The following is a 21,278-nucleotide window of genomic DNA, read 5'->3' as shown; positions in this document are numbered from 1 at the left end:
ATATTAAGCCCTTATGAGATACATAATTAGCAAATATTTTCTCCCATTCAGTAGATGGCCTTTCCGTTTTGCTGATTGCATTGAGTTTTTTATTTGTTTTATTTAAATAATAATTTGCCCGATGTAAGGAGATCTCTCTGACCCTCGTGATTATACTGCAGTTGACTTTGATGAAAACAATAGCTCACGGACCACCTAGTTCACTAAGGGGACAATAATTCTTTTAAGCCAGACTTCGAGACTGCCATGGCAAACAGTGGAAAATTCTGATCCCCATCTGAGCTTCACAGTGGGGGGTCATTGTTAAATTATAGCGCTCCACCCTTGGAAAGAAGCAGCCTGTGGATGTATTTCTAAATGGACAATGTGACTTTGAGCTACTCAGGAGAAGAGCAAACTGAGTTGTCTATGGTGGAGGCGGATCCTGCACTGGATCTTGGCTGTGTGCGCATTCACGTCCTCATACAACCGAGGCTGAAAAGGTGTCTGAAGTGCAGGAGAAACTCCAAAAATGTTAAATATCCATTATTCCTCAAGTGGGTTAAACTGCTTCAAAGAAATATTTTAAGGCCTGATGTAATTTCAGAGCATTTGAGGAAGAAAGATTTCACTTTCCTTTTTCCTTACTAGTTTTCCTGTTAAACTATAGTCCTGGCACCTCCTTTCATCTTTCTGAGATTCTGGTTTCCTATTGGCTGAAGAATGGTGACATCTCAAAGTATCCAGTTACTTAGAAATGCCGTGTCTTTTCACTTCTCTTTTCTTTGGTTCCAACCAACCACTTTTATCTGGCTTCCTCATTCCAAGTGCAAAGTCATTATGTCCATGGAGAAAATTATATAACAAAATACCTCTCTTCCCCACATTTCCCCCTGAACTTTCCAGTAATCCCATGTCTCTCTCAGTGTCGTATTTTAAGTACTCAGCTGTGTTGTCTTCTTTGGGTTGGAGGGTGGCCTGGGGAGGGTGGAGTTGGACAGGCAGATGGCATGTTTTTAAGGAGATCGTCTCTACATAACACTTTTCTCTGCTGAGATTTGGGTGGTCCCTTATGTTTTAAGTTTCTCTCTGATGAGGGTCAGGAGTACCGGTGTTCTAGGGTGTTGATAGAGAAAGTTTCGGACGATGTGGAAACCAAGATAGCAGGCAGTAGGAACCACCTCCTCGCCCATGAAAAGGAAGGCGTCTTCCCCTTCGCCTCCCCTGGGCGGGAAAGCTCACTACCTGCCCACAAACCAGAGAGATACCTCCAAGTGATGCCAGAATTTTCCGCAGGAAGCTTGGCTAGCTCTGTGCCGACACGTGAACAACAGCGCAGCCACATCAGCAGAGTTTCATGCCGTAAAGAAGGGCAGAAACGAGCCTGCCGGGACATTTTCCAGGGCAGGTGTTATCAGTTGCTGGCTGTGGCTTTAGTAAAACCTAGTGTTCTCGTAGGTGGATCACAGCCACCCAGGGATGCCCGACTACAACAGCAAAACAACCATTAAAAAGAAAAACCTAGTCTTTTCCTGGGTCACTGCTTCTGAGCTACCTGTTGCCTCAGGAAACTCATCGAGATGAGGAAAGTACAAAATTTCCCCTCAGGTACCTGAATGGGTTGATTTGTTCAATAGGGTTATTTGATAGGCCAATTGGATCTCTCCGAAACAGTCCTTTTAAGTTAAATTTAGCTAATAATGAGCCGTTTGTTCCAGTCATAATTTGATACCAGGACCTAGCGTACGTAAAAGTGACTTCTCACATATTAATTTAGAACACCAGCAAAGCAGATCATGTCAGTTTAACACCGTTGCAATTACATACTCAGCAAAACATTTTCTGGTGGAAGTAGGGGAGGGGGTGATCCTGCTGGGAGGTCATGACAGGGGGCATCTGCACGGTGCCAGGTGGACTACATGGCACTGAGTCCACACACTGCGCCTGTGACGTAGGTCGTGGGCTGTGCAGTTTCACACACAAGGATGCTAAGGAGCAGCACATCAAGTCATGCCGAGGCCAGGCCGTTAGGAAGTGTAGACGTTTAGATTCCAGGGCAGGCCTCTGAGCCTTGTTTCTTTCCTTCCTCCCCTTGACACTTACCTCTCTAGTCCTGAGCCCCGATCTCCTATTTTTACCAGGAGGAGGAGGAAGGACAGGTGGATGGACGGACAGGACAGATGGGTGGGGGAAGGAGGGCGGAATGGGAGATGAGGGAAAAGAGGGAGGAGAATTCCTGATGGAGACCCCTGTTGATGAACAGTCAACAAGACCTTCAATCTCTATGACCCCAACGGCTCAAGGAATCGTGGGTCTGGGAGTGTCAGAAATGGACAGTCAGAGATGCAAAGTCACCTGGTCCAGTCTCCCATCTTACCGATAGGAGAACTGAGGCCTGGAGAGAGGTGACTTGGCCAGGGTCTCCCAACCTGCCGCTGGGGTGGACATCAGTATTGCTCTGTACAGAGATGTGCGGGTGGGGACCACTGCCACAACGCTTCTCTCACCGTCTCAGCACCCCCGTGAAATACACTTGTCAACTGTCACGTAGGAGCGGGTGGTTCCCTCTTTTCTGTTCCACTCTAGAGGGAACTTGAGGATGATGTAAGACAAACCGAATGGCTTCTAAAACTGATTTTGATTTTATAATTAGTCTTCCAAATGAGGAAACTGATTCAGAAAGAGCAATGACTTGCCCAAAATATCATGGTTCAAGTAATGACTGAACTATGTCTAGAAACCAGGAAAATTTCTATGCCTTTTATTCAGAAAAAAGATCAGACAGGCCTATATGTCCAGGTGACCCACGCTGCTAGTTCAGTGTTAGGAATATATTTTGCATGGCACTGATATTTAATCTTGAGTTTTTAATAAGTTACTATCTATTCCTCATATGGTTGCATTTTGAACCATAATTGGATTTATTAATGTTCTAAATTAATGGGCTTTTGGATATTTAGATCATTTAGCAAAGTAGGCTGTTTAATATCCGTAAGCAAGTCGTGGGCTAGCAAAAATTTGCAAATGAAATATGTATTAGGGGTACCTTTTTGCATATGAAAGTAAGAGGAAAATTTGCCTTTTATGGAAAGATTAAAAAAAAAAAGACGAGAGGACAATCTGCAAATAATACATTTCAAAAATTTGTTTTCCAGGATCTAGTTCAGGTTCAAAATTCAAAGGTCCTGAGCTGAGTTTAAAAGGCACCCAGCACGTGATACAAGCAGGCCAGACGCTGTATCTCAAATGCAGGTGAGTGGCTGCGTTGGTCTGGGGGTCATCTGGTTGCTCTTCCTAAGGCAGGATCATTTCCCTGGTAGCGTAGACAGGTGGCCCCCCAGAGCAGACAGGTAGATTTCAGTGGTCTTCTGTGATCTGCCAAGTGCAAACCACACGTACCCAGCTTCCTGTGGACAGTGATTCATTCATCTGAGGGAGAGAATGACTCACTCCTGGGAAATCAGGGGAAGGGATGCCCTGAACATTTTCAGTTGTTTAAAAGCTTTTCTAAACATGTTGCTTTTATGAGTGTACTTAAGGAAGGACCTCAGAATAGCGCTTCCTGATGGAATGAATGCTTCGAAACTGGCCCCAGCCATGACTGAGTTTTGTTTTTTTCTCTGTGATGGCAGAGGGGAAGTGGCCCATGCGTGGTCTTTGCCTGCAACAGTGAGTCAGGAAAGCCGGAGGCTGAGCATAACTAAATCTGCCTGTGGAAGGAGTGGCAAGCAGTTCTGCAGTACTTTGACCTTGAACGCCGCTCAGGCAAACCACACCGGCTTCTACAGCTGCAGATACCTATCTCCACCTGCTTCAAAGAAGAAGAAAGCAGAATCCACCATCTACATATTTATTAATGGTAAGTCTCCCACCTTCCACGTGCTGTTTGCATTAGCTTTGCAGTGGTTGTAAACCCACCTGAGCCATTGGAAAGAGGACTTTCCTAGGGAGTGTGCAACCTGTGGCCCTGGCAAGAGAGTCCCCCCAAGCTGTAGAAACATGTGGAGTGCGTGTTCATGTATTTCTGAAGTGTCAGTTTCAACCAGAATTTTCAAGGACCCGTCAGTAGGCTCCCTGAAGGGAGAGATGCTGGTCTGTTTTGTTCACACTGTATCCAAGCACCTAGAATACTGTCTGGCGCATCGTGGAAGGAATAAATGAATGGCAAGGCTTTAGTTCTATTTCTTAATGATTGAGAAGCCCAAAACAGAACACAAGATTTTTATCCTTTAACACAACTGCGTTCTCGGATATGTTGGATATGTAAAATATTGTTCTTTACTAGATTCAAAAGTGTAATGTCGCTAATGTCTCTTGAAGGTTACACAGTTCATTTCGGTTGATGACGCTGTGTTATTTCATGCTCACGAAACGGGGATCATAATGATGTAAGAGCTGGCACGTGTCATTACGTGGTGAGAAGGGCGAAAGACAAACACGAACGATTTTCTGTGTATAATTTTTATGGCAGTGTTTTTCCCGCCTTGGAGGATGAACAAAAGAGGAAAGAAGTGCAAACTCCTTACAAGAAATGGAAGTTGACGAGAGAACTTCCCTGGAAAGAAGGGAGATGCCCTGTCCCTTTTTCCTTCCTTGCTGAGCTCCAGCCAGTCTCCAAATCTTGTTGAGAGAGGTTGAAAAGCAAACACAAGGCTCTAGCTTTAAAGCTGGAGCCCTAAGAAGGCGTAAAGCCCCATGAGTAGGCACGCAAGGCACTAACTCAAGTTGGAAACCAAGACAGCCAGTCATCGGGTGTCAGCAGACCTGCCTCTCATTGCAGGTCTACCTCCTGGTGAGTTAAAGAACCAGGTCTCTGCCCTGAAGGCAGCATCAGAGAATTCCGTTTGGGTGGGAATCTTTTTTGACATAAGGCAACTAGAGAGAGAGCATTGATTGTGTGTCGTAGGACGTTACTGTGGAATCCTGTGAATAACAGACACGTTCATTGGGAAGATCTTTGTGACCTGTTGTTTTTGAATAGCACTAGTACTAAAAGATACTTCAATCAACAATAGTAACCACAGAAAAGTGGTTAAATCTTCTTTCTTTGTTGCTTAATTAGCAAGTATTTAGGGAACACTTGCTAGGTGCCTGTAACTGTCCTGCCCTGAAGAGTAACTCTGTTGTCTGTTCCCTGGGAGATATTGGTCTCAAAACCACACTCTACTAAAATCCAAGTTAGCTGTGATATAATTCATCAAGCAGGTGTAACTTTTCCAAGTATCCTAACATTTTATGCATTTCCTATTTTCATTCCTTAATTAATTTCATTTCTGAGAAAGTTTGGCTTTAAGCTTCCATTTTTAGGGAATACGTACAACATGACAGGTTTAATTTTATTCACGGGCACAAAACTTACCTCTGACTCAGGGTGACGCCAACCAGTTCCTGATACACAGCTGTGATTACTTACTAGATATTAAGGGGTTATCACTTGTTCGTTATTGCTGAGTATTTACTTCAGAACATGTTACTCTGTTTGGAGGGCCTGCAGATGTGCTGGCATTTCATTTTGGTTTCCTGTGACCATGAGGAACACTATTAGACGCGTCTTTTGAAAAGGCATAGATTTGTAGGCGAATAGGGCTCTGAGAAAAAGAATCAGGGTATAGCTTTGTCTCCGTAATGCCAAACCCAGCACGTGGATTACAAGCAAACTGTTATTTCGACATTATCGACTGCCTGCTGTCCAACAGACGTGGCTCCTGTGAGCCCCGATGTGGACGTAACATCAGATATGCATATATAATGTATAGAAAAATCAGTATCACCACTCTGTCATTATAGCTTATATAAATCCACCGAACCTCTGACATAATGCATTAAAATCAGTTAAATTACTCAAGGAATAATATTGAACTGCTTTGCTTAATTACTAAATTGTCTGATACATTTAAATTTCCTTTAATATAATAACGTCTTACACTTGTGGTTTCTTTTCATGTAAATATATAGTTTGTTTTTTGTTTTTTTTTTTACATTTAATTCTCACAACAATCCCATGAAGATTTTGTCTCTTCATTTTACAAGCAAAGGACCTAGGATCCACTTCACATGAGGCTACCTGGGGAGTAATGGAGAAGTGTTAGCAGCAGAGTAAGGTGGTCAGATTTTCCCCTCCAGATTCTCAGTGGCTGGAGGAGATCAGAGGTGCAAGGCTGAGGCAGGAAGACCAGGTAGGGGCTACTGTGTGCGTTGAGGTGGGAGAGCTGGTGGCCCATGGTCACATCAGTCATATCGTAGCTGTGGGAAAGGAGAGAAGGTGATGGATAGAGGGATTCAATGGGCCTTAGTGGGTGAGGGGAAGGAGGAGGGAAAGTGACACTTGCAATTCTGTAGAGGCATCTGGCCAATGCGCCCCAGGTCCCATGGCCAAGGAGAGCTTCGTCTCACTAAATCACACTGATGCTAAGACTAACATCATCCGCTTCTTGGCCTGATCTTGAGAAATGGCTGTTGAATGAAAGTAGCTGGAAAAAGCTATATACATTTTGAAAAATTGCTTTTGTGAAAATGAATGGAATCCCCCAGCAGTTATAGCTACAAAATTCTGGGTCCTAAAGAAAAACAAGCCGTAAAGTACTTATCAATGCCTTGCTAACTACAAAACAAAAAGATGTTAGACGAATGGTAATGTCAGGGCTGCTTAGGTGCTGTTCATCCCCTTTGCGGAGAAGGAACGCATTTGCATTTCTTTGCTGACCCTCTGGTATGCATAAGAAATTTGCTCCAGATCAGCCTTGTCTAAAAGAGGATTTCATTGCAATTAGTCTTGTAGTATATGAGTTGTGACTGTAAAGGAAGGAAACTGACCAGAAGAGTTTTTAATGGCATCTCCAAAGTATTTAGTACTTTGTCAGTGTCTCCAATTTAGTTAGGAAGACCTTGAACTTAGCCTGTTGAGCCCTCGACGCTTTGAAGTCAGCCTATATCCAGGCCCAAGACTTTCAGGGCTATTTAAGTGTAATGTCTTCTTTTGAAAAATTGTAATTGAAAAGGGGCGGGGGGGAATGGGAGTGCATGTGTTGTGGGCAAGTGCATAACTTCTCGTCTTTCCCTATAGAAGAGACTCATCTCTTTTCTTCTTCTTCTCTTTACTTGATTGATTTTCTCTGTGTGTCTGTTAAAGCAACCAGGTTGGAATATTGTCATAACAGATTTTTCTTCCTTTGATTCTCCAATGTGTATAAAATGGATGACATTTGCATAGCCGCTTAATTTCAGGTAGAAAAATTCCCAGACACACCGAGTATATAATTGGAAAGTAGTAGAAATTCTCACAACCTGATATTCTGGGGGAAAATGATCATTGTGCCTAGACATTAGTATATGTCGTGAGAAAAAGCTCCACATGGCTGTGGGACTCAGCAAGTAAAGATGCTAGCGGTGCAGATATTCTGAGAAGGACTCAGTGTCCTCACTGGTACAACACCTCCGATTTTCCTGAAGAGCTTTCACAGAGCTCTCTGAGAGAGAAACCACGCTGGAGTTACTTCTCCTACTTTAGATGTGAGAATGCAGCCTCCATGCCCTGCACAGGGTAGAGCTAATAAAACGACAAGCCAGGGTGAGGCTCCAGGTCAGACCCCCAGGTCAAGGCTGTTCCACCACACCGGAGTTTCAGCTGTTGACTTCAAACTATGAACCAGTTGTTGTTTTAATCTTTGAACATATAGATTATATAGTGTTTTTTTTAACATTTGAATTCAGTTTTTTTCTCTTTTGAGGAGTGATAGGTTACTCTGGTTTCAGGGTGTTTTTCTGAGCGACAGACCTGAGGTAAACAAACCCCGACCCCAGAGATCTTCATGCTGTCGCCTGTGGGGTCAGGACTGGCCCCTCACCATCTGCACGCACCCTTCCCTCTCTGTGTTCCAGCTCACAGCGCAAAGGGAGGAGACGCCACTTACTGTGACGAGCAGGGCTCTTAAAAATCTCAGCCGTTGGTGGGCTGTGGAGTAAAATGAGTGGGTTGTGATCAGCATTAAAAAAAATAGAGCAGAATAAAATGGAAAGTAGACAAATATATCGCAAGAAGTAATGGTATGTATTGTTACAGTGAAACTTTTTTTTTTAATGAAATCCTTTGTTTCCATTTTATAAACACACGCACACATACATACTTTATACCCACGTATGTGTAAAATGCATATCAGTGTGTGTGTTTAATGGGTCTGTGAAATGTATTATTGTGGAACTCAGTACAATAAGTTGACAGGTTTTGATCTTCTTTAAGTTGAAACAGGGAAACTTACTAAGATTTTAACAGATTTAGGCAGGTCCTATCAATGCTTTTTATTTAAGAAAACACCGATCGTAAGCACCACGGTGGTTTTTGCACACCGCTACTGAAACAGGCGCGACCAGAACGTGGTGGCGGAAACCACCTCTCCTCCCGTTGATGTGGTTCTTGGGGCTCCTGTGTGGCTTTATGCGGTGCACACTCATCACATTCCTGAAATGGGGTTTCCCACCAATAGGTCTGACCCAGCAGGTGTGGTCAGCAGGTAGCGTCTGTCGGTGGATGTGAATTAACACACCTGCAGTGTGCAAGGCCCTCGGAGGCACGAAGAGCAAAGCGATGGCATCTTAGGACCTAGGAGTCCCCTGGTCCCTCTGTGGGACCATGACTTACAGTAGATTTATGAGGATTTTAAAATGCGCATGTTTAACTTTTTAAAATAATAGCTATTGTCCCAAAGCGGGTCTTTCCAGGGGGTGAGGAGGACTCCTCCAACAGCCCTTACTGAGAGCGCCCCAGAACTTATTGATGTTCTGTGGATCCTGGAAGTTCTGCTCCAGCACCGCCCTCCACTGGACTCCTACCAGGGTCTGATGCCCCGCCGAGCACACACAGGATGCTGGGGCCACACCGCTTAGCTGGGTGGCAGCTGAGCAGCTGGCGTTTGTTGCTGGATTTGCCATACTTGTATGATTGGCCAGTCCAATCAGCACGGCCATGAAACGAGCAGGGACACTGATGGAAAGAGTAGTGATCAGCAGATTTACTCACAGAGTCTCACCGCTTCCACTTTCCCCCCGGTGGTGACAACATTTCTAAGGTGAGGATGCACTGGAGATACCAGCCCTCCAGCCAAAACTAAAGGAGTCTGGAGAATATGAAAACAAATAGATGTATGTATGTGCATGACTGGGACATTGTGCTGTACACCAGAAATCAACACATTGTAACTGACTGTACTTCAATTAAAAAAATAATTTAAAAAATAGTAAGGGAGGTCTGATGCGCGCAGCTACACCACTGGCTGCCTCATTAACCCATTGCCTCCTTGTGGGTCAGGACTGGGATGGGCTGAACAGATTTTCAGAGCCTCTAAAACATTTTCAGTGGCATCACTGTCATATTTTTGTGTGGAGAAACTTTAAAGAGAACTGTTTTTTTCTAGTCATCAAAATTTTCCTCTGGGGGAAAAACAGGCTAAAACAGCTTACATTTTGTGGGAAGAAAAAGTTAAGAAACCAATTAGAAAAAAAAAACCCACTTAGCCACAGATTGGCAGAAATCTCAAGATCTGGATTTCTCAGCAAATTTATAACATTATCTGTTATTGCTGGGTTAATGTCCAGAGTCTTCTCTGGTTTTAAAAGCCCGTTTTCAGCAGGTACTCATCACCCCTTCCCATCCGTTCACCTCGCTTACTGCACCTCCATTCCCAGCTCGTGGCTGCTTCCATGTACTTTCTGAAACCTGTGTTTATTTTAGCATGAGTGTTTCAGTAAGAACTGGTTTCCAAAGTTTTGGTCTCAGGGCCTAAGATAGATGCTGCTTGAGCCCAAAGTTGTTGAGAAGAAAGTATACCAGACACCTTGTACCACCAGGATGCAGCCAGCGCAGCCAGGACGGGTGATAGATCGTGGTTCTCATTCTTTTCACATCGTTGCCTGCCGTATTTGATCAGGAGACAGATGAACACATTGGGGCGAACAAAGTTTGGACTCTCAGCCTCTGGATTGTGTCCCAGGTGGGTTTCCTAAAATGGCAGCAGTTTGAGTCTGCCTTGGATTTGCTGAATTCTACTTCAAATGATCTTCTGTAAATTCCTAGGAGTTTGGGGGCCTGCCTCTCTGCATACAGCTTCAGCAGAAATCTAGTACAAGGTCAGGTTTGGCTGGATTTTTTTCTTTGATTTTGATGAAGTTGTGAAAAAGAGGAAACCAGTATTGCTGGGATTTAAAAGATACACTGACGACATTGTTGATTGGAATTGCAGAGTTTTCCTTGGGAAACAGACTCCTCTATAGCCCTGCGCTGGGCTCCCTCTAGGGCTGAGGCTTGAAGGAGATTATCCGTTCTATCCATCATGGGGAGGGACAGCTGATTAGGACCACATGGCGAGAGCTCAGAGAAGAGTAACTTAACTCTTATCCATCTTCCTTTCCGGCTACATGAAAATTTGATGGAAGACAGTCTTGATATCGTTAAGCCCTGCCGTTTCACATTTCCCTTCTAGAGACATTTTTGCTGTTAGACACCAAGGGACTTTCAGAAAAGACTTGCATGTGATTGGGACAGAAGCCACTTGTGTTGGTGGATTTGGTGGCTGTCAGGAGTGCCCCATCTTCTTTCCTTAGATCCTGCCCCAAACCCTATGTTGACCCAGCACATTCCTAGGAATTTCATCCTTAGTGCTTTTTTTTTTTTTTTAAAGTATAGTCTGTTTACAGTGTTGTATTAATTTCTGGTGTACAGCATAGTGTTTTAGTTATACATATATATATTTCCTTTAAATAATCTTTTTCATTATAGGTTATTACAGGATATTGAATACAGTTCCCTGTGCTCTACAGTAGGTCCTTGTTGTTTATCTATTTTATGTACAGTAGTGTATATCTACAAATCCTGAACTCTAAAATGTATCCCTAACCCCTGATCCCTGCTGTAACCATAAATTTGTTTTCTGCGTCTGCGAGTCGGTTTTTGTTTTGTAAATAAGTTCATTTGTGTCATTTTTTTCAGACTCCATGTGTAAGTGATGTGGTATCTTTCTTTCACTTTCTGGCTTATTTCACTTAGTATGACAATCTCCAGGTCCATCCATGTTGCTGCAAAAGGCGTTATTTTATTCTTTTTTATGGCTGAGTAGTATTCCATTGTGTGCATGTGTATGTGTGTATACACACACACATACACAGTACAATTTCTTTATCCAGTCATCTGTTGATGGGCGTTTAGGTTGCTTGCGTGTCTTGGCTGTTGTAAATGGTGCTGCTGTGAACATTGGGGTGCACGTATCTTTTCGAATTAGTTTCCTCTGGATGTATGCCCAGGAGTGGGGTTGCTGGATCACATGGTAACTCTGTTTTTAGTTTTTAAAGGAATCTCTGTACTGTTTCCATAATGGCTGCACCAATTTACATTCCCACCAACAGTGTACGAGTATCCTTAGCGCTTGGTGGTAACTGCCAGTTAAATGTTCAGGTCATTCCTTGAGAAAGAGGGCATTTCTTGATGCTCTCTAGGCTCCATACCAGACGAATGTGACAGGCCACCTCTCTAGAGCCACACAGCTATTATAGACAGCATTGTCTATCACCAGGTGTTGAGTTCAACTACATAAATCCTCAGAAATAATCAGAACGAACTTACTCTTGAATGAGCCACTTGGATACGGCCTAACACTTGGAAAAAGTTAGTGATTGAGGTAGAATGATAAAATCTCAAGAAGGGAGTGAAGTCCAAGGAAAAGTCCAATAAATCTGACCTTATCCTCTCATTTCCCCCCTACAAACCAGAAGTGTGAAAAATAGGTTAAAACTTTATGGTTTTAAGGATTTAAAAAATCTCCTCCACGTAATTTTTTTTGGTTTTTTTGTTTTTTTTTTTTTTTTTTTTTAAGAAAAATGAGCAGGGGACTTTTTTCAGGAGAAATTCCCTTAAGCTGAAAAGGTTTTAGTTTCTGACATTTCCTAATTTTCTCTACCAATGGTAATGAAATGCCAGCCCTGCCTGGGAACAAAGAGGTGCCCTGGTTTGACCTTTGGGCCTTGCCGTTTGGACACTCTTCCGTTTTCTTTACTGTTGAAAATATTTGTCGATCGGTCATCTGATGCATTTTTGCTGGGTTATGTTGGCAGCCATCGTGGCTCACTGATTACACTATTCAAAATCGGAGACTTACTAATGCAATGAACGCCCCTCCCTTCCTTCCCATCATCAAATATCAATTAATAAACTATATTTGAAACAACATGAGCCAGGGTTCAAATTGGGTTCAAAGCCCTGTTCTGATACATGGGAGGTCTTTGACTCTGTACAGATTCCTTAGTAAGAATAACCGTTCACACTTCAGACCCACTGTGTGCCGGCTGCTGTGCTAGGCACCTGCGTCTGTTAAAGGGTTCATTCTCAGAACCCTGCGAGGTAGCGCGGTCATTTTCAGGTCCGTTTCACAGAGAGGTTAAGTATAAGTAACTGCCCATATAACTAGTCATATAACTAGTACCCGGTGGAGAAGGCAGCACGGCTCTTGTCCTAAGCCGCATCTCACATCAGCAGTTCATCTGCTGGAAACAGTTTCAGTGTCTGGCGTGTCGTGTGCACTGTTCACGTGTGCCCATTTCTGTTGCTAGTGTTCCCGTCTTCTGAGCCTTGGTTTCCGTGTGTGTAAAGAGAGAGGAGCGCACTCCGGGGGGTTTTCAGGGATTCAGTGAGGTGACGGCCACAGCGCTGCGCCCACAGTTAGGAGGACTAATCAGGAGTAATCACCGCGGTGAGAGGCGCTGTGCCAGGCAGAGGAGTGAAGACAAAGATGATCCCGTCAACTTTCCTTCTTTTTTTTTTTTTTAATTTTTTAATTTTTAAAATTTTTTTACTTTGCTGTTTTTTAGATTTTTATTTATTTATTTATTTGTTGGGGGTGTAATTAGGCTTCCTTACTTTCTGTTTTTAGAGGAGGTGCTGGGGATGGAACCCAGGACCTTGTGCATGCTAAGCGTGCACTCTACCACTGAGCTATATCCTCTCCCTCCCAGTTTTCAAGGGCCAATAATTAATTAGTAAGGCAACTGAAGTAGGTCACAGCTAACCATAGTGCAAAGCACCGTGGGAAGAGAGCGGTGAGAGTGTCGCAGACAAGGGATGCTCCCCGAGAACCCTCCACCCCTCCCCACCCTCTCCCCCCACCCAGCTCTCCTGCACCGCTGTGCCCTCACTCATCTTCCAGGTCTCGAGTTAAACATCACCTGTCCTGAGAAGCTCCCCCAAATTAGGTTTGACCTCCCTTCACATAGGACTCACCTCTCAAAGCTCTGTGAGGACCAGCACTATCTTGTTCACCCTGAAGGCTTCCAGCACAGGGTCTGCCACGTAGGAGATGCTTGGAAATGTTTGCTAAATAAAAGAAACTTGGGGTTTTCGCTTACATTAGTCTCACCTGTCCTCCTGAATGTTGATGAAGAAACTGAGGGCACAGTGAGCAAAGGAAGCAAATCTGGGAGCAAAAACTCACATATCGTGTGACAGAATCACCATCCAAAAAATTTCCAACAGACTAGAACTGTGACCTGGGATTAATAAGCAAATGAAGTTTGACAGGAATAAGTGTAAGAGTCTGTATTTAGCTTGGAAAGCCCGCTAACCACCCTGGGACTGAGGGGGAGGCGGTGGCTGGGACAGCACACGGGAGGAAGGCTTCAGGCTTTCAGTGGACTCCACATTCGCCAAGAAAATGAGCCCAAGCTCAGACTGTGTGAATAAATGTGCGGTCTTGGGGTAAAGGTGGCCCCAGTCTTACTGTTTAGTTTCCATTTCAAGAGGGACCATGAGAACAGGAATTCTAAGCAAATTACTTAACCCTTCTAAACTTCCTTTTCCTCATCCATAAAATGGGTGCCTGCCAGATAAGGTTAGGAGCGTTAAGTAATTTGACAGGTTTATTATTTTCATTAGCAAGGAACAACTAAGGGTACTGAAATGTTTTTAAAAAGTAAAGAATTAGGTGGGAAAATAGGAGACACAAGTGTGTGACAGTCTCCTTCCAACCTTTCTAGATGATTAAGCTCCATCTTTGTCATCCCAGACAGCAGAACTACTGTCTAAGAAAGAGAGAAGTCAGGACAGGCAGATCAGCTTGACATAAGGAAAGACTTCCTCGCATCTAAAGCTAACCACCCGTAGAATGAACTGTCTGGGGAGATGGAGAGTTCCCCACGCGGCTAGGTAGTCAAGCACAGCACAGGTGCTCAGTTGGTGGGATTGGACGAGATGATGCCCCAGGGCCTTTGCACTGTTGAGATTTGGGCAGGGCCTGGTGTGTGTCACTCTCATTCACTGACGTCCGACTGAGGCTCATTACCATATATCATCTCATTTCATCCTTAACAGTCAGTGGGATAAATTCTATTTATCAATCTCCTTTTTCAAAAAAGTTGGAGACATTCAATACCATGCTCAAGCCTGCATACTTGGTAAGTTCCCAAGTCAAGCTTTGGACCCCGATCTGGCTGACTTTGAAGTCCCTGCTCTTTCCAACATGGCCTTGCTGAACTCCCCCTACCCGCCCCCCACCCCAACTCCTTGGAGCTTTGTGTGCAGGATGAAATGGAGTTGGGGGTGATGGGGCGCAGTGAAGGGTTACAAACAGGAACTGTTCAGGCCAGATTCAGCTGACTTACGTTTTGATTGGCAGGCGTAGTGCCTTGGGCTGCCAGTATTCAATAATTGGAGGAGTTCACAGAAAAATCTGATTTCCTAGTTATCTTTAAAAACTGGAAATTCTAGCCACGCTGGCCCATAGCCCCACTTGGCAATACCTGGCTGCAGCCAGCAGGAACTGCCCCTGCCAGACCTGGCCCCACATCCTCCACTGCCACTGCTCCGACTGCCTCCCGTCCTGCTTGCCACCATCCTCCCCACTCCCCAAACAAGCGTTTGCCTCCCTTGCTCGGCCCCTGAGGGGTGTCAGTGTGCTACAACCAGAGTGAATATTCCATGTGAATGCATAACAAGTCCTAAGCCGGGGGACAGGAAAGTGCCAGTTGCATTTCCTAGAGGAAAACACAGTGCTGGACCTCAGCAGAAGCCTGGTTCCCGACTCCCGCTGCGCACCACCCTGGAGGGGCTGTTCTCCTGGTGGGAGACCTTGTCTGCCCTCCTCTCCCTTGCAGTCTTGTCAGGTTTACTGTCTACCTGGTACTCCACTCTTATGTGGGTCTTCAACTAACTGATTTAGATCTTCGCTGTAAATTTTTTAAAAATGTGTTCTCCTTCAAGGCAGAATTTAGCACTTAACTTTTCCCTCTAATCAGGAAGAAAGTTTCTGTGGGGGGACGTATGTGTGTTGTCTGTGCAGCTAGACTCTTAAGGACCTTGAGTTCGTGGATATGCTTTGTGCACAGGGCTGGGTACATAATATGTCCTAGTTTTACTTTTTTCTGGCTTCGTCTGGTATCTTCTCCATAAACATCAGTTGACTGTGCACCGTGTGCCCAGCCTGTGCTGGACGGTGGGGTGAAATGATTGATTATCCTGATCGCCTGCTGCTAGCTACCCACATTTCAAGGGGCAAGTTCGTAGAAGAGATAAGAGGAAGGAGAGAGGGTGGACCACTGTCCCATTCTCTTCTCTCCTTTCTAAGCCTTGCTCTTTTTTACCCTCCTGCTATCCAGTCTGCTGTTGTAAGTAGACAGACAGGGCTTCAAAGTGAGATAAGGGAAAACGACATGTTTCTCTTTTGATGCAAGGTAGGTAGTCAGGAAAGAGCTTTTTGGAAAGAGGCACCTCTTATTTTGTACCACACAAATAATACATTTTTTAATTTTTAATTTTAGGATGGCATCTTGAGTCTGGAATATAGCGACCTTTCTCTATTTACCTTGCTCTAATGGAAATATTTGTGTAAGGTGACCTTTTTATTGCCAAATAATATTCTACTGTGTGGATCTCCCACATTTAAGCTCTCCACGTTTCAGTAGCTGGACAGTTGAATCATCTCCGTCGTTTGGCTATTATGAATGATGCCGCAGTGAAGAGCATTCACACGTTTTTGTGTGGATGTAAGTGTTCATTCTCGAGGCTGGGTGGTATGGTAACTCTGTGCTTAACCATCTGAAGAACTGCCAGACTGTTTTCCACAGTGGCTGCACCACTTTACGTTCCCGCCAGCAGCGTGTGAGGGTTCCGGTTTCTCTAGATTCTCGCCGTCACTCGTCACCGTGTCTTTCCTGTCGTAGCCATCCCCGTGGGTGTGAGGCGGGATCCTCGTGGACTTGATGTGTGTTTCCCTGATGGCTCGGGATGCTGCGCCGTTTTCCATGTGCTTGCTGATTATTTGTGTATCTTCTTTGGAGAAATGTCTGTTCAGATCCCTTTTCCAATTTTAATTGGGTTATTTGTCTTTGTTACTGAGTTGTAAGAGTTCTTCAATTTTTTGTTATTAACATTATATATTAATATATTCTATATAATTTTCTAAATATATTGTGTTATGAAATATTTTATATTCTAGACATATAATTTAGAGATATATATTAAGATACACATAATACGTATATGTAGATTTAATATATTCTAGCTATATAAACATTTATATATTCTAGATACAAGTCCCTTATCGGACATATAATTTGCAAATATTTTCTCCTATTCTAGGTTCTCTTTTCACTTTCTTGATAGTATCCTTTGAAGCACAAAAGTTTTAAATTTTGATGAAGTCCAATTGATCTAGTTTTTTCTCTTGTTGCTATGTCATGTGGAAGAATCCAGTGCCAAATCTGAGATCATGAAGATTAACCTCTATGGTTTTAAGAGCTTTAAAACTTTAGCTCTTAAATTTAGGACTGATACATTGTGAGTTACTGTTTGTGTCTGGTGTGATATAAGGTCCAACTCTGTTCCCATTTGGCTTGTGGAGTTGCTCCAGCACCATTTGCTGAAAAGACTATTCTTTTCCCATTGAATGGTCTTGGCAGCCTTGTCAGAAACCGATTGACCATGGACTCCTGGGCTTATTTCTGGACTCTTGATTCTACTCCATCGATCTGATTGTCTGTTCTTATGCCAGTACCACGCTGTCTTAATCACTGTTGTTTATAGTGTTAGTAGTAATTTTTGAAATGCAGAAGCAGAGTCTCAGGGCTACTGAGTCCCTTTCAATTCTGAATTTTAGAATCCACTTTTCAGTTTCTACAAAGATGTCAGCTGGCATTCTGATAGGGACTGCAGATCAATTTGAGGAGAGCTGCCATCTTAACAATATCAAGGCTTCCAATTCATGAACATGGGATATTTTTCCATTTGTTTAGATGCTTAGTTTCTTTCCACAATGTTTTTGCAGTTTTCAAAGTATAAGTTTTACACTTCTTTTGTTAAATTGATTCCTACATATTTTATTCTTTTTGATGCTATTATAAATGAAATTGGTTTTTTAAATTTCATTTTCAGATTGTTCATTGCAAGTATATAGAAGTATGATTATTTTTTGTATATTGATCTTGAATCCTGAAATCTTGCTGAGCTCATTTACTAGTTCCAATTAACAGGTTTTTTTAGTGGATTCCTTAGGATGTTCTATATATAAGATCATGTATTTGAAAATACAGAAAATCTAGATGCCTTTTATTTCTTTTTCTTGCCTAATTGCCCTGGCTGGAATGTTTATTGCAGCATTATTCATAATAGCCAGTGGATCCCTAGTACAATGTTGAATAGAGTGGACAACTTGTCTTGTTCCTAATCTTGGGGGGGAAACATCCAGTATTTCACCATTGAGTGTCATGTCAGCTGTTAGGTTTTTTTTAGTATATGCTCCCTATCAGGTTGAGGAAGTTCCCTTCTGTTTCTAGTTTGTTCAGTGTTTTTGTCATGAAAGGGGTTTAAATTTTTGTCAAATTTTTTTCTGCACCTAGTGAAATGATCATGTGGTTTTTATTTTTTATTCTATTGGTATGGTATATTAATGACATTAACTGATTTTTGGATGTTAAACCAACTTTGCATTCCTGGAACAAATCACATTTGGTCATGGTGCATCATTCTCTTACCTGTATTGAATTCCCTAGGAATTTGAGGTTTTTTGCATCCACGTTTAGAAAAGATATTGATCTATAGTTTCCTTGTGATGTCTTTGGTTTTGGTATCAGGGTAATACTGGCCTCGTATAATGAATTGGAAAGTTTCCCTTTTGTCCTGTTTTTTAGAAGTTTGTGAAGAATTGGCATTAGTTCTCTAAATATCTGATCGAATTCACTTGCCTTCTGGGCCTGGGTTTTTCTTAATGTCAGTGTTCTGATTACTAATTCAATCTCTCTACTTATATTCATGTTGCCTATTTGTTGTTGAGTTAGTTTCAGTAATTTATGTCTTTCTAGGAACTTGTCCATTTTACCTGTTATATAATTTATTGGCATACAATTGTACTACTGCTTTAAAATGCTTTTTATTTTACTAATGTCAGTAGTAATATCTATTGTTTCTCATTTTACTAATTTGTCTTTTCTTTTTTCTTGACTTGTCTGGCAAAAGGTTTTTCAATCTGTTCATCTTTTCAAAGAACTAGCTTTTGACTTCATGGATTTTTTCCTGTTGCTTTTCTATTCTCTAGTTTAATTTCCACTTTAATCTTCACTATCATTTCCTCCCTCCTGCTTCCTTTAGGTTTGTTTGGTGTTCTTTACCTAGAGTTCTAAGGTGGAAGATAGGTTATTGATTTGAAGTCTCTCCTTTTTTCAATGTAGGCATACTGCTTTAAATTTCCCTATAAACATTGTTTTAGTTCCATCCCATGAGTTTTGATATGTTGTGTCTTCATTTTCATTCTTAAAAGTATTTTCCAATTTTCTTTTTGATTTCTTTTTTGATTCATTAGTTATTTAGGAGTGTGATATTTAATTTCCATGTATTTGTGAGTTTCTTTCTCTTGCTCGTTTCTAATTTAATTCCACTGTAGTCGGAGAACATTCTTTGTATTATTGGCATCCTTTTAAATGTATTGAAGTTTGTTTTATGGCCTAGTATGTAGTTCATCCTGGGGAGTGTTCCATGTCCACTTGAGAAGAGTGTATATCCTGCTGTGACGGGTGGAGTGTTCTGTTCATGTGTTAGGGCTAGTTGGTTATTAGTGTTGTTCAGGTTCTCTGTTTCCTTTTTTAGCTTCTGTCTAGTTGTTCTGTCCATTATTGAAAGTATGATATTGAAATCTTCATCCATTATTGTTGAATTTCCTCCTTCTCTTCGTTCCTTCATGTGTTTTGGTGCTCTGTTGTTAGTTGCCTATATATTTATAATTATTGTATCTTCCTGCTGGCTTGGCCCTGTCATTATTACAAAATGCCTTCTTTATCTCTAGTGACATTTCCTGTTTTAAAGTCTATTTTATCTAATGTTAGTATAGTTACTTCAGCTTTCTTGTGGTTGCTCCAAAGCTTTGATGGGCAATGAAAGTCGATGAAGAAATTACCTCTTCTCCGTTTTTTTTTTTTTTTTTTTTCGCTCTTATCTCAAATGAAATACTTCACCAATCAGCAAACTTCCTTGAGCACTAGGTGTGGTTCACAAAGACTTGCATGATGTGAAAACTCTGTCTAGACAGAATCCTTTTCATGGATGGATTAATTAGTTTCTGAGCCTCTTCACTTCATCCTCAATAAAGTAACATCACGTCCTCCTTGAAAATAACTTGGAGTCCTTATGACCAGGACTTAGAGGTAAGGAAAATAAAATCAAAGGGAAAGGAAAGCAAGAAAAAGTTTATGAAAAATGGGAAGAGACAAGAGCTAGGAAGCAAGATGTTTACTCTTGCACTCCTCTTCAAGTCAGAAAAGCTCCCTAAATTCGTTGGGTCATTCACTTGCTCCAAGCCCAGTGGGAGAAGTCGCAGGCGATACCGTTGGGAAATGGAGTGGAATGAGAACTGGCACGCTGGGGCCTCGATGTCTGTGTGCTGTGATGTGCCAGTGTGATCACAGATTTCAAAAGGGAAAAAACACATTTAAAAAGCAGGTGTAATACCACACTAAGCAAGGGTCCCTGTTTGATCTTTCCCTGTGTCCGAGCCTGCTCGTCCTGAAGGATAGCCCAGCTACTCCCATTGGATGGGAAAACCTCATATTCTGTGCCAGTTTCCTGTCACTGCTTTGAGTTCTAAGAGTTCAGAGGGGGGAGTGGGTGGCGTGACCTCTCCAGAGCTGTGTGTTGGCATGCGTCCCTGGTGACAGTGTGTCTGTAGCTGCGGGTACACCGGCAGTCTCGGGAGCAGCTCTTCCTCACTCTTTCAACAACCAGCCAATTTGGGCTCAGGAAACCACTCTGCAGTGCTGGCTGGGTTTGGAAGTCATTTTTAATTTTGTGACAAAGACAAATGCATCCTATGGGAGTAGTAAGTGGTTTTACTGGTGATATTAATGGAACTGTGACCTCTTCCGTATCTAGGTCCTACAAAACAAAAAATGTTTGTATTATAGTACGTCAGGCAAGTGCATTCTTAGCCCTTCCTTGAAACAAATTGCAGAGGAAATATACTATTAATAAGCCCAGAGAAGATCGTGCGTGCGTGTGTATCTACAGGCATAAGCTCATTTGCCAGCATAGTGGGTTTATAAGGCCACTCCTAACTGTGCTGCGAAGAATGTGTTTTGCGCTGTGCTGGGATGGACACAAATCAGGGAAGTTCTGATATCTAGGAACAGACTTGCAGGGGACCCAGTGCTAAAATGGGTATTGGCTTTTAAAGGCCAATAGCTCTGATATCATTCAGGTGTTTGAGGGATCCAGAACAACCGACCGAAGGAAAGTTGCGTTAACCTTTTCTCTCTTCTTTCGGAATTGGCATTCATTAGCCTAAAAATGACCACCCTGATGTTTACTATTTCCTGCAGGAACTTTTTATGGCAGTGTCCTTTGTTGAAAATGGTTGCTTAAGGAGATACTAAATGAAATGTGAAGGATTTACAGTTCAGTTACATGAATTCAGCCATTTCCTGGTGTTTATGTTTACCTTGGGACTCACAAAGGAGACAAAAATATAGACTCACAGGAGGAAGGAAAAGAATGATCAAATCCCAGTAGTCCCTGCCTGAACGTCTAGCTCAGCAGTTTTATTTAGGGGAGGAATTTCGTGCTGATAAGTGAATCTTTGTCTCTGTGTAATTAACTTTTCCTCTCCACAAACGCTGCTACCCCCCAGTGAGCCTTCTTAATAGACATATAACTACTAATGTGATAGTTAGTGTCTCGTTCTATTATTTTGGACAAAACTGAAGTAAGCCAAACACAAAATTTATAGTTTTCCTCAAGTAAAAATGGATGATGCTTTAGAATTTGAGACTTAGACACAGTAATTTAA

General features: G+C 42.5%; 1 protein-coding gene across 1 annotated transcript in view; it reads left to right on the top strand.

Annotated features, from left to right (window-relative positions):
* Window positions 1–21,278, top strand: part of FLT1 (fms related receptor tyrosine kinase 1) — a 159,965-nt gene that overhangs the window by 22,008 nt on the left and 116,679 nt on the right. Inside the window, exons 2-3 of the mRNA XM_074377969.1 lie at window positions 3,135–3,231; window positions 3,612–3,838. Coding sequence (XP_074234070.1) covers window positions 3,135–3,231; window positions 3,612–3,838 — 324 coding nt within the window. The remainder of the gene's footprint in view (window positions 1–3,134; window positions 3,232–3,611; window positions 3,839–21,278) is intronic.

This window comes from Camelus bactrianus, chromosome 14, assembly GCF_048773025.1.
Source record: "Camelus bactrianus isolate YW-2024 breed Bactrian camel chromosome 14, ASM4877302v1, whole genome shotgun sequence".
NCBI lineage: Eukaryota > Metazoa > Chordata > Mammalia > Artiodactyla > Camelidae > Camelus > Camelus bactrianus.
The sequence above is the reverse complement of the archived record's forward strand: the minus strand, read 5'-3'. Positions and strand labels throughout refer to the sequence as shown.